The sequence below is a fragment of the Homarus americanus genome, unplaced genomic scaffold (genome assembly GCF_018991925.1).
Source record: "Homarus americanus isolate GMGI-L3 unplaced genomic scaffold, GMGI_Hamer_2.0 scaffold30535, whole genome shotgun sequence".
NCBI classification, from domain to species: Eukaryota; Metazoa; Arthropoda; class Malacostraca; order Decapoda; family Nephropidae; genus Homarus; species Homarus americanus.
Window position 1 is genome coordinate 5,769,932 of NW_024732440.1, and position 14,806 is coordinate 5,784,737.

The 14,806-nt window shown below is 34.7% G+C and overlaps 1 protein-coding gene across 5 annotated transcripts in view; it reads right to left on the bottom strand.

Annotated features, from left to right (window-relative positions):
* LOC121868786 (vacuolar protein sorting-associated protein 13D-like) overlaps positions 1 to 14,806 on the bottom strand; it is a 226,289-nt gene that overhangs the window by 159,843 nt on the left and 51,640 nt on the right. For all 5 annotated transcript variants that reach the window (XM_042369702.1, XM_042369700.1, XM_042369703.1 and 2 more), the window contains exons 11-16: positions 9,056 to 9,128; positions 5,719 to 5,905; positions 3,421 to 3,571; positions 2,750 to 2,832; positions 861 to 1,068; positions 227 to 392 (exon numbers count right to left, since the gene is read on the bottom strand). In XM_042369702.1, the coding sequence (XP_042225636.1) occupies positions 227 to 392; positions 861 to 1,068; positions 2,750 to 2,832; positions 3,421 to 3,571; positions 5,719 to 5,905; positions 9,056 to 9,128 (868 nt within the window). The remainder of the gene's footprint in view (positions 1 to 226; positions 393 to 860; positions 1,069 to 2,749; positions 2,833 to 3,420; positions 3,572 to 5,718; positions 5,906 to 9,055; positions 9,129 to 14,806) is intronic.

Here is a 14,806-nt window from a genome sequence, read left to right on the forward strand (position 1 = left end):
TCCATGATTTTATGAGGGGAGGGGGGAGGAATTTTGGGGGTAACAGAAATAGTCACAAGAAAAAAAAGAAAAATAACAGGAAAAAGACACAATTTTCACCAATATACAATCAATTATGCAGAGGAAAAAACAAAAAACAAAAAAACATAAAAAGAGTGGACAATGCCCTTCCAGAGTACAGTATACTCTACTATATATATAAGAGTATGAAAAACCCTCAACTTACCTCCAAAGACAATTTATCAACAGTGAATTGTACAACCAGTAGTTTTCCTTCATCTGTTGGGGATGGAGCTTCCTTGCTAGAGTCATCTCCTTGGTCATCAATGGACATTAGTGTGCTAGATCTCCTTATCTTACCAACACTATGGTTTAACTCTACAGAATCTTTCCTGTTTAAAAATAAAAAACATTTAATCTCTGTAACAGAGCATGGTAAGGAAGTCTATGTTTTCAATAAATAAGAGTCATTCTATTCACCTCAAATACTAATCCCATTGCTGTAATTTTTAATTTGATTTCTTCCTCTTGTCCCCAAAGTTCATACTTTCAATCCATCTTTTAAACAGTAGACATATTTTCAAAAAGCTTTGCCATCTCAAAATTAAAGTTAAAGAAACCTATTCCACCAACAAATATTTTAAAACTGTAGATATGTTCCTGAAGAAAAATTTGGCCCCAAGACACTCAAAAATGCACCAGCAATTCCCAACTAATATCACAATACTGTCACTTTATAATAAGCATCATATTGATCTATAATAAGCATCATATTGATTTATATGTTATCAATTATCTTCACAGTATGAATTATTTAACTTTATGTTTAAAATTCTAACATAAGCAATGCCTTTTCTGACCTTTTTGGTTCAACAGGTTGGTCTCCGTAAAATTTTGACACCATTGTACGTAAAGCTTGAACCTTCTGTTCATTTATATGCAGCACAAGCCTCGGCAATGTGCCAGCAAGTGTAGCGCTTGGCCATTGCTGCTGCACATCGGGCATAACCACCACACGTCGCTCAAGTTGTAAGTTGATGCTAAACCGATCCAACACATGCATGTGACCTAAGAAAAATTAGTTTACAAATATATACAGCATACAGTAAATCCATAATTTTTTTCCTAAGAATAAGTTACTTTTAACAGGATGAAAATGTTTCAATTCATATACAGTGGCCCCTCGTTTAACGAACGCCTCGGTTAACGAAATTTCGGTTAACGAACTGCCTTCCATAAGGATCTTCAATTCGGTTAACGAACAAAAATTCGGTAAACGAATTTCTTACGAACCGACCTCAACATGTTTTCGCTTGCACTGGCCGGGCAACCAGCTTTAGTATCAGTCCGCCAATACATTAATCGGTTCTAGGGCTTAAATTCCTAACTATTTTATTAAATATCAAGAAGTTTATACTATTCAATAATTTTAAAAGTTTAATATTAAATTTTTTAGTCATTTTAACAATTATTGAACATAATCGAAGGTAAAGTGACTAGTTTAAAGCGCAGCATCCAGCCTCTTAACACAGCAAACAGGCGTTAGTCTCTCTGTTTTCACTGGAGGTAACATCTTACTTGAGACTCTCTTCAACTAAACGCTTTTTTCTGTGTTTCCAAGCAAATTATTGGTCATTTTGAAATATATTTTACATATTGACAATATATAATGCAGTACAGTGTTGATTTAAAGAAAATAATCTTGAAATACACCAAGAGAACTAAAATTTTATGGGTGAAATGGTGCCATGGGGTGACTTCTCTTCCACCCCAATGCCTTCTCTTCTTCCTTCTCCTCCAACCCCATTGTAATTCCCATCATCATCATCATCATCCAGGAGCCTTCTACATACACACCTCAAAGTAAGTGAACTTTTCTACCATTTTTGTTGAATTTAGGAAATTTTCGGTGAGCTGGAACCAATTACCCAAAAACCCATTGAAACTATGGTTTCGGTTAACGAACTTTTCGGTTAACGAACGACCTTCTGGAACGGATTGAGTTCGTTAACCGAGGGGTCACTGTATTTAGGTGAATCAAATGTTGAATACACTGAAAGTAAACATTAAGTTTTGATTAAAAGAAATGATATATAAAACTGTTTTAATATACTATACCATATTTTACAACATACAAGACACACTGAAAAAAAATGGCATGAAAAAAATGAAGTGCTTTTGATTCTACCCTATGTAACAGTTGGACAGAAGAACCACCACAGATATGAGAGCAGTATGTACTCCAAGTTAGGATGAATGAATCCCTTATAAACCGAATCTATTATTTCAATGGGTTCCAACTCACAGAAAAAGTACATACAAAGTACTGTGTTCCGGTAGTAGAATTAACAAAACATTAAATATAAACTAAATACAGTACTGTACTGTACAGTATACTTTAAAATAATAAATAAAAAACAATAGAATACTGTATTTTAACTTACTTTGAGGTGTATATGTCATATTACCAGCAGCTTTGCTTACATATCAAACAGCTGATTGAAGGGGCAGTCGATGATGACATGCCATATTCTTTACAGAGTGCATTGGTTCTAATACTTTCTTCATGTTTCATAATAATTTCTGCATTGTATATTATCAATATGTTAACTAAATTTCAGTATGACCAATAATTTTGTTAATTGAACCGTTCGTTAACCAAGGGACCACTGTAAATCTTCTCAGCTAAAGTTAAGTTTGAATTACAGTACCTGTATGCTAACAATAAAATTAAGCTTCAGCTGCATACCTGTGCCTTTAACATAAGCAAAGCGCCAATTGTCTCGGACTTTCCCCACTAGTACCTGCATGTCACACAGACGGAGATCATACCTGAAAAGAAATGCATTTGCTTTTGCTAAATGTAATTTGAATAAAAACAATTTAAGAACAAGTTAGTTACAGAAAGAATACGATAAAGTGATCAGAGATGGACTTTTTAGAAGATATGGATCATTATGGCAGGTGAAGAAGACTGGTGAATGCCATTATTAGCTTCTGCTCAGGAAGGTTATAAGCAAAGCTATAATCAACCTCCTACAGTATATCAATTTCCCATGATTTGTGGAATGTTATCTCAACGGCAAAAAGAGTTAGCTTAATTTGAGGCACTGACAGTCATGACACTGACTACACAAACCCCTTCATAAAATGCCCATCAAATCAGTGTGACTACAAGACTGAACCAGTGTGTCTCAAGTAAGGTGTACAGAGAATGATAAACAGAGCTGTAACTCAGTATATTTCCATACAATAAAACCAGAATACTGTACAGAGCTTAATTTAAATAAGAACCTGTAGGAATGCCTACATGATTACCTATAAAGTTGTCAACAGGATGAATAACAGTTCCTTTCTAAACAGATTTATGACAATCTTCTGCATTTAGTGTCAAGCGCTCTTTAACTCATAAGTACTTACTTGTCATACATTCTGTCATGTAATAACGACTCAGAGATTTGGGGATGTGACTCTAGAAATGATGATTTTCTCTCAGTTTCATCCTTTTCTCCATCAACAGGTGACATGGTTTCAAGTCCATCCGGAGTAGAACATGGAGTGGCAAATTCATCTAAGGGAAATTATTACATTTAAATAAAACAATGAAGGTAAATAAAAATTGAAGGCCAGCCTTTCAAGGGAGTCCTTATTGCCACAAAAATCAATGTGTGATTTATGGGCAAAAAAATGTAGTCAAAAGAAACTTGAATATGATGACATATTGTATAGCACAAAAAAGGAACTCTAAAATCTTCATACTAATCATGTGAAATTTCTATTCATCTAGTACAGTACAAGCATTCCAGATTTATGAAAGGGTTCCTGAAAACCTTTTGTAAACAGTTGCTTTTCCTTGGGTATTCTTTATTGCAGCTAAAAACCAAACAGAGAGAAATAGGTATTTACAGTAGTATATGTGTGTGGACTCATTGGTCCGGCACCGGTCAGGTCCCGAGGTTGCCGGACTAGAGAGGTACAACCTGTATGTATGTATGTATGTATGTATGTATGTATGTATGTATGTATGTATGTATGTATGTATGTATGTATGTATGTATGTATGTATGTATGTATGTATGTATGTATGTATGTATGTATGTATGTATGTATGTATGTATGTATGTATGTATGTATGTATGTATGTATGTATGTGTATGTATGTATGTATGTATGTATGTATGTATGTATATATATATATATATATATATATATATATATATATATATCTTGATAAAATCACACGGGAAAATGGAAACAACGGAGTACCTTAGCTTTCGTCTTTATTCAAGACATCTTCAGAGGCAACTGCCTCTGTTGCCTCTGAAGATGTCTTGAATAAAGACGAAAGCTAAGGTACTCCGTTGTTTCCATTTTCCCGTGTGATTTTATCAAGATTTATCTTATCCACGTTTTCATTGTGGATTTACATGAAATATATATATATATATATATATGTGTATATGTATATATGTATGTATGTATGTATGTATGTATGTATGCATGTATATATATATATATATATACATATATATATATATATATATATATATATATATATATATATATATATATATATATATATATATATATATATATATATATATATATATATATATATATATATATATATATATATATATATATATATATATATATATATATATATATATATATATATATATATATATATATATATATATATATATATATATATATATATATATATATATATATATATATATCATGTAGATCCACAATGAAAACGTGGATAAGATAAATCTTGATAAAATCACACGGGAAAAGGGAAACAACGGAGCACCTTAGCTTTCGTCTTTATTCAAGACATCTTCAGAGGAAACTCGATTACATGGACAGAGAGAGGTCAGGTCATAATGATGTCATCCACTAATCCCCACACCAACACACAAGTAGAGGAGCTTAAGAGAAGGGGGGTGACATGACTAGTCAGGTCAGGTCAAAAATAAGGGACCCACTAAATAACTATCATACATCTAGATCAAAGGTTTTCAAAGCATTTTTAACCTTGGGCCACTGACAAATAAATTTATGTAACATATTATCAGTTTTGAACTGACCATCACTAAGGTTTATTGATTTTAATTCCTTAATCAAACTAGCTTCAACCATAAGTCTTTCTGTGACACAAGATGATTTAAATACTTCTAAGCTTTTTTCCCAAGCAATGGGATGATTATTATTCCTAACATGAACGAACAGGGCACTGCTTTCAGATGCTGTTCTGATATTGTACTTATGTTGTTTGATTCTGAGCTGCAGTGTTTTTCCTGTCTGTCCTACATAATTACAATTATATTTGCTACATGGAATACAATAAATACTTCCATTTACATTCCTCTCAAACCAGGCAAATTCCTACACTTAAGAATATTTTGACTGCCCTATCGTAATGAATTTGTCCCGTTAGTTCGGTCCCTCAAGCTACTAAATATTAATGTTGTTTTCAAGTATGACTCAACAATTACCACTATGTTAATAAGAAATAGCCCAAGTTAATCGAATTTTTTTTTGTTAACCGAATTGAAGATTCTTATGGAAGGTAATTCATTAACCTAAATTTTGTTAACCGAGGCGTTCGTTAACCGAGGGACCACTGTATTATGTTATGTACATTCATTGGATAGAACTCGTGTAAATCGAATTTACTGTTACAGAAATAAATACTCTCTGCAATATTACCTTCATCATCACTTGCCATATCTAGTTCATCCTTCAGCTTGGTTTCAGACAAGGGTCTGGCTGAGCTGAAAATCAATTTTCCAAAGTCCAACACAACGAGAATTGCATTTTTATCTCGAAAGTGCTCTGGGATGATGATCTGTGGTGCTGAAATATCTAGTTTTATATCCCAACGCTTTCTTGTCATCTGGTGGAGGAAATAATTTCAAGACGAGTTAGTTTAAAAACAATGTTATGACGCAAGCCACGGTTACACAGGCACTTTTATGAACAATTTCTGGATTGAAAGATATTTTGAGCAATTTTTTGAGCAATTATATACTGGACAATCGTGATCGTCATTTTTTTTATAATTTCAAGGAAGATTACCAGGTCAAAACATGGCTAATACTATATTTAATGACCCGAAGCTTATTTATCAAGTGTCAAGTATTTCTACACTGGGGTCGGCAACCTCTGACACGGGAGAGGGTTGAGCATAGCATGCCAAGTGATTATTAAAACATACAGAGGGCCCCCCCAAATTTGTGGGGGTTAGGTTCTCAAAATGGCCGCGAATCGCCAAATTTGCGAATGACATTTGCGGACAGGGAGAGGGCTACATTTTTACTTATGTACAAAAAAATTTATATTCCCTTTATGTGTTTGCCATTAGGACAATTATTTCTTTTACCTGTAGCGTGCGTGCGTGTGTTTGTGTGTGTGTGTGTGTGTGTGGACACACACACAAAACACATAATAGAAAAATACTCTCACAAATAATCAGAAAAAAATTATAAAAAATGTGACAGCCTACCCTCAAGTCTGTGCTTTAATAAATAAAGATTTTGTGTGCATGTAACAGTTAAAGAAAAATATATATACAGTACATAAAAAAATATATAATAATAATAATAATAATAATAATAATAATAATAATAATAATAATAATAATAATAATTACATATGTTTACCTTGCTCTGTGTTAAGTCTCGTGCACATGAGAAATGTATATTTGCTTTATGTTTTTGATCTAATAATTATTATTATTATTTTGTTTGTTTTTCAAAAATTCTGTTTGAAACAGTGTGTGTGCATGTAACAAAGAAAAAATAAATTAAATTACCTATGTCTACCTAAAATTACTTGTAGTGACAGCTGGGAGTTTGCAACTTACTACTGCACTGCATAAGTACTTAAATTATCATGTACGGTAAATAGAAATAAATCTGTTTTTTTAATTTAACATTTTTGTCTTTATTTTGTATAAATTTATTGATCTCATATCTATTAATAAATTATTTGAGTTATTTAGACATTATTTTATCATTAAAGCAGCAGGGCAAAAAACTCGCTTGGGATCTTCAGGGGCTCAGGAAGGGACCTATTTTTCCCCATAAATTATTAATATCCATATACAGTCTCTCCTCAACTTACGACGGGGTTCCGGACAGACGCCCAGGTCGTAAGTCGAATTGGTCGTAAGTCGAAAAGGCGAAAATAATACAGTGGGGTATGCTATAACGAATCTAATTGGTTCTAGAACCTTGTTCATTGTAGCATTCGTTCGTTATAGGATTAATCCGTTCCAGGCCCCCAAATGCAACCACTTAACACTGAAAAATATAATATAAAATAGTAAAAATTGTAAAAAAGTGCATAAATATGCATCTAAACCCCTGAAATAAAGAATATCATTAATACTTGTAATAAAAAAACAATAAATTAGTAAAAAAAAAAAGAAAAAAAAAAAATTAAATAATGTTCGTTGTAGGAGTTTCGTTCATAATAGCATTCTCAATTTTATAGGTAAAACCATTCGTTATAGGAATATTCGTAGTAAGATCCGTTCGTTATAGCATACCCCACATAGAAAATCTAAAATGGGTCTCTTTTTCTTCTTAGCACCACGTGAACTCTCACTTTTACGCTTGCCAGCCATTTAAAAGGGAATTAGAAACGAAAATTTTGTCAGTACACAGCGCAATCACTAACATCGGGACTCGAAAATACATAATTTGAAAAATGTTATACGAATGCGGCGGTCGTAAGTCGTGTAGGTCGTAAGTTGAGGGGTACCTGCATGATCAATCACTTATTGATGACTTGTGAGATCCCTAATCTCCATCAAATAATGGTTATTGCCTATACCTGTACACAACTGAGTTTATAATTTGGCTGCTGATTTGACGTGTTTGTTTCCAAAACACGAGTGCACTCAGCCGTTCACAGTCCACACACATGCCTACTCCCTACTGTAGCTATGATAGTCCAACCAGTCTATAATAAACATTTTCAGTCCACCTCCTCGCCAGCCACTTTCCAGTCCACAATCGATTTTTCTTCGATTTCTCTCGTTTCTTTTTAATAATAAAAAGCCTTGTTGTTGTGATGTTCGGTTTCCCACCTACTCACACAACAGCGTTTGCATTTTTTTCCGTAGAAACTGGAACGATAGCCATCCTCATGACTACATTTTGAAGAAATTTATCATATTTTCTTGCTCCAAAATTATTGCGTCAAATTAATTGCTCATAAAGGCGCTCGTGTGACCTCGACTTAGTTACTCTTTAGTTAAAAAAACTCACGCTTACCAAAAGGTGAGTGAATGAACAAGAGATGCTCTATTGGATAAGCAAACAGATTCCCAGAGCTGCCATGTTTCCTGGAAAAAACACAACCTAAACAAATCACCCACACCTGTCCTTTCTGACAACTTTTGCTCAATTTAATAGATTCACCGTCTCTGTACAATGTAAAAAAAATATGTATTTTTTTTAATAAAATAAAAAAATTAATTTTCCTAGGGAGACCACCCATAAAAACAATTATACTGACCTGTCCAAAGGAATATCTTTCCCAAGGTTGACTAAGGATAATTTGGTAGTTCAGAAGTCAAATATATGTACATGACTCACACCAGGTGATACAATATATCAAATATTAAAATTCATCTTGGCCTAGAACTATGCAAGTTAAAAATAAGTTCAGGGCAACTCCTCGCTTCCCTAAATAGACTTTAAATAGCTAATATTCTTAATAAAATATTGAGTTATCATAAATAAAGAGAACATTAGAAAAAGATAACTGATTATTACCCACAGAATAATCATACAGGCAACAATCTTAAATGGAATTATGGTTAAGCAATTCATGACCAAATATAAACTTGGCTTCCTGTCTATGATACTACCACAAATACCAATTAAAATATTAATTAAATTTTATTCATAAAAAAGCATCCCCTACATCCTATCCTACTCTCGTGTAGCTATGCTTTAATGAGAACCTGACCCCATATGCCCTAAGAACCTAGCTAATAACTATTTCTCACCATATATAAAAGAATTTCACTTACCAGGTCTCCTTCCATAATTTGCTCCCAGTTCCTTTTCAACTCTTGCTTTGTTTGTTCTTTCAATTCTTCATACCTTAAAAAAAAAAAAAATAGGCATTACATTAAAATCTTAAAAATAAAGATTTATGAAGCCATGATATACAAAAATTTGAAGTTCGCCCGGAAAGACTGAACCCGCTACTGAGGACATCAGAAATAAAGTTATGAAGAGAAAAACTCAAATCTAGTCTTTATGCCGAGAGCAATTTTAATTATAATAAAAGAAAACCGAGGGCGGAAGCCCAAAGGTTTTTTATGCGGTCCGACTAATTACCCAAATGTACCCAAATGTACCCAAATAATGGTCCTACATGAATAATTCGGACTGCTAATCACTTCTCGACTAGTATTTGGTGTCAGAAAGTCACAAAAAATTGGAAAACTTACTTTAATCTGAGTTAATAGATCGCGTGCATGTACCGAGGGAGAAAGGAATTACCCAAATGTACCCAAATGTAGCCGCAATGAAGTCAAATGATGGTCGTACAAGCGTAATTCGGGCTGTGAATCACTTCTCAATTATTATTTGGTGTCATAAAGTCAAAAAAAATTGGTAAACTTAATTTAATGAGTTGTGTTGTGTTAGGTTAGGTTAGGCTAGGTTAGGTTAGGTTAGGTACATGCACTTGATCTATTAACTCAGATTAAATTAAGTTTACCAATTTTTTGTGACTTCGTGACACCAAATACTAGTCGAGGTTAGGTTAGGTTAGGTACATGCACTTGATCTATTAACTCAGATTAAATTAAGTTTTTCAATTTTTTGTGACTTTCTGACACCAAATACTAGTCGAGAAGTGATTGGTAGTCCGATTTATTCATCTAGGACCATTATTTGACTTCATTCCGGCTATATTTGGGTACAGTTGGGTACATTTGGGTAATTAGTCGGACCCTTTTTTATGAACGAACATAAGAATAGGAAGAGAGACAATCATGGCATTCATACTAGCACGTGACTAATTGGGACAAAGAAAACTGTAAACAGTCTACATATATATTTATGTATATATAAATAGATATACTGTATTCACATATTCTCTTTCAGTGAAGTCGAGCCAGTGAGGGCGCAGCGACATTCACTGAGTGACTTAAAGGCAAGGGATAGTCACATCGATCTAAACGACTTCACAAAGAAGACGTGTTGTTGTCGCCAAGACTGACCAGAGATCGTATAAGAAATTGTCCCAATTACAATAATTGAGACACATAACAAAATAAAAGTCACTCTACTTCATCACTGTGCTAATAAGTACAAATACCATATATAAAATCCTCGTGGAGCTCAGTATTTCAGCAATTATAACACAAAGTCGCGGAGCTCTATATTGTGTTTACTTATAGCTGACTTGCCAGGCAAGAGATGAAGGTGGCAGTGCGTGCGATGGGGGGTGAAGGAGGGGGTTTCGACAATTTCAATTAAATGCCAGGTAGCAACGTGTCCTCCTAACATTACTTATTAAGTAATTATTAGATGTTTTAATTGCCTGTATGTTGGCCTGGCAAGTTATTGCTTGGCATTAACATACCTAGGTTAAAGCTAAGCGTCGCATTCTGGATTGAAAAAAAAAAATGTTTTATGCATTCATTTATGAAACAAAACCCGAATGAATAAATGCTAAAAGTAGTAGTAGTTGTTTTTTTTGTTTTTTCGTTTTTTCTTTTATCCTCTTCAACGCTGATCGGCTCGTTAGCCGCTTGGGCGATCGGTCACGTCTCTGTTACTACTACTATGCTTAATTATTCATTGTGTGTTTTTTTATCACATATCAGCAGTACCCGATTAAGGGGTTGGGGGACCCTGGGCTACACCTAGCAGTGGGAGCCCCCCTGCTGACAACTGAAAATGAATAGAGGTAATATCCAAGGTCAATAGAAACAATAAAATCTAGTAATAATGACACATTTACAAATTATTTATTCCATTCAAAGAAAGCGTATACATTCACTTACAAATGCACTTTTCGTGATTTTTTTCTAGCAAATAAACGTATCACATTGTCAAATGGAAGTTCTTTTGAAATGTCCGACTCGGTGCTTAATAGCATCAGATTGTTGAGTCTCTCCTGACGCATCGTGGTCCTCAGCCTGTTTCATTTTTGAGAAGTAACGCTCCCCAGTAGAATTGCAGACCATTAACACCAGATATATCCTCAAAACCGTTACTACATTTGGAAATGCTGATTGTAAGCCATCGTTTTCCTTTATAATTCTGTAATAAAACGACTCATTGGGCTCATCCACGGCTTTTGCATACAACTTTACCAGACGAAAATTGAATCATTTCATTGGAGATGTTTTCATCAATATCTTTTCCATAAGTTTGCAGAAGATTTTCTGAAGCAGAATGAATGGCATCGGCCGACATGGTTTCCAGATTGCTTTAAAAGCCGAAGTGATCCTTCACCAACGTGTATGCAGAAACCCTTTCGTTTAGGGATACCACTTGGTGATCAATGACTGTGAGGAAGCATTTTGTTCAGAAATTGTCTCTGGACTGAGATCCACTTCACTTGAATGTCCATAATCCAGTGGAGCGAGCCGTACATTTGATCGCCTCTGACAACCTGAATGGACAAACTCGGCTTCCTGCCAGAGCTTTTGCTTTTTCCTCATAGGCATCAAAACTGTCTCGCTTTCTTTCAACGAAACATTTCAAGGAAACCAGCGAATATACTGCTGATTGAAGAATTAGTTTTGTATCTTGAAGAGGTTTGTGTGGTGTAGTGTTCACTTATTTATACAGCCTTTCTATTATTTTATTACAATTTCTGTGTTAATTAAGTTAGATCAGTTCACCAAACAAGTTTTAGTAGGAAATATTTGTGGAGGCCTGGTGGAGTTACGGTAAGTAATGCACAGTGAGTGTTAGGCAATCTGTTCCACTTGCTTATCGCTCTGTGATAAAGGTTTTTAAAACTTTTTTTTAATGTTGTAGGCGGGCCCTAGATGTGGGGGGACCTAGGCCTGCGCCCGGTATGCCCCTCCCATAATCTGGACCTGTATATCAGAGTAAATAGTATAATGCTAATCGGAAGTACAAACACATGAAGAAACACAACAACAGAGCCATACAGTTATAGGTTAAAAATTCCCCTTAACCTCATCACTAAAGGGATGCCAATTTTAATATTTTATTTGACTAACACCAGACAATCTTATTCAGCTCAGAGGGAAACCCGTACACAAGGGGCTAAATGGTATTTATGATATACTGTAGTATTTTCTTTAAGTGCCTGTCTGAACCATTTTCTTTGGTATTTCAAGTACTGTATGCCATTCTCTGTGTACAATACTGTATCTTAAACAATAAAAGCTTGCATACGCCTAGATTTTATGTAAGTTCTTAATTACATTGAATTACTGAGGTACTGTACAGTACTGTACTGTGATATAATTATCAGAATTTGATTTAGCATTTCATACTGTTCACTTTACTTCCAATCTTGTCCAGTTTTTCGTAAATACTGTACAGGTATTATATACAGTACAGAATAATGGTTGAACCTCCCTAATCCGGTACTCTATTGTGAGGTGAGACTAAATACAGGGATACCTCTTAAAACAACGATTCGACCAACAACTTTTCATATTTAAAACCCTCGTTAATTTAGGACCCAATTCAATTTACGTCCTTATTTCATTCGTATTTATGACCAAAATGTATAAAAATAAAATAAAATTACATTTTCATATAAATAATAACTAAATCTCAATATGTATTATAAAAAAAATTTACAGCAAAAAAAAGAGCGCCTTGCACAAAAAAGTTGCCGGGCTAATGAGTGGTAATGCGCATCACTGGTAAACAACAGTCGAAGCGTGGCGATCCCTTTGTTTCACGCATCTGAACAGCAACAGGAGAAAAACTTTCTCAGGTTTCTTACGACATTTTTGAGTCACTATTCAACATGAGCAAGAAAGCAAGTAATGGTAGTGATGGTTCGAAAGCTAAAAGAAAGTGTACAAGTTTAGCCGAAAAACTAGATGTGTTAAAACGCTATGAAAAAGGCGAGAGGGGTGTGGATATTTTGCGTGCTTTGGGGATGCCGGAATCAACAGTGAAAACTATTCATAGAAATAAAGAAAAAATGAAAGGAAGTGCTCTGTCTACAACTCCATTAAGTGCAAATAAAGTTTGCCAAAGCAGGAGTGGGGTTATGGAAGAAATGGAGAGACTTTTAAGTATATGGATTGAAAAAAAAGACAAAAATCAGAAGCATACTCCATTGAGCACTGTAATTATTCAAACAAAAGCCCTAGCATTGTTTAATGATCTTAAAAATTCAAGTAAAAACGAAAGTGCTAAAACAGAAAACTTCAGTGTGAGTCGAGGCTGGTTTGCTAGGTTTAAACAACGCCACGGATTACATAATTCAAAAGTCACTGGTGAGGCAGCAAGTGGTGATTCATCTGCTGCTAATGCTTATCCAGAAGAACTATGCAAAATAATCGAAGAAGGCGGCTACTTGCCCAGTCAAGTTTTTAACGTTGATGAAACTGGACTATATTGGAAGAGAATGCCTTCCCGGACATTTATTTCCATGGAAGAAAAGCTGCCCCAGGATTCAAAGCAGCCAAAGATCGTATTACACTCCTCTTCGATGGCGGTGACTTTAAACTCAAACCTCTCGCTGCACAGTATATCACTCTGAGAATCCTAGAGCATTCATAGGTGTGTGTAAACAAACTTTACCAGTAATTTGGCAGTCAAACAGTAAAGCATGGATGACAATGACTCTTTTGTTGATTAGTCCAAAAATTATTTTTGTTCAGCATTAATGGAATACTGTACCAAGAAAAACATAACACACAAAGCAATGCTTATATTAGATAATGCTCCAGGCCACCCAGCTCACCTAAATGAATTGTCTGAACATGTACAAGTCGTTTTTCTTCCACCGAATACCACATCCATGCTTCAACCTATGGACCAAGGCGTTATCTCATCATTTAAAGCCAATTATTTATGCTGTGCTATGTCTCAACTGATTGAAGAAACAGATGGTGCTGGAAAGCCATCCATATAAGAATTTTGGTGTGGATATCATATTCTAAAAGCTGTTAAAAACATTGGAAAGTCATAGAAGGAAGTAACAGACGACAACATGAATGGTGCGTGGAGGAAATTGTGGCCGGAATGTGTAAAATCCTTTAAAGGTTTTGAGGTTTGAGGAAACCATGCTAAACATTCAAAGAAATATTGTTGAGCTTGCCAAGCACATTGTAGGATTTGAAGAAGTTGATGAAGAAAATGTTCTGGAGCTGTTAAACAGTCCAGGGAAGACCTAACCAAAGAAGAACTTATATAACTTGAACAAGAACAACACGACCGGACCCCAAACACACCAACAGATACCCCTACCTCATCTCACAAATGTATGGCTAAGCATTTGGCAGAAGCATTTGCTCACATGGAGCAAGGGATGATCATATTTTCTGAAGTGGATCCATTAACAGAACGATAAATTAAAATAAACAGGGAAGTGAAAATCACATATGACCTCTACATAAAGATGAATAATGAGAATAAGAAAGCAGCTGAGCAAGGATCTTTAGACAATTGTATTATTCGAAGGCCTAAACTATCAACTTCAGCTACATCATCAACATCAGCTACACCATCAATAGCAGCTACAGCTTCTTCAGCTGCACCATCAATAGCAGCTACAGCTTCTTCAGCTACACCATCAATAGCAGCTACAGCTTCTT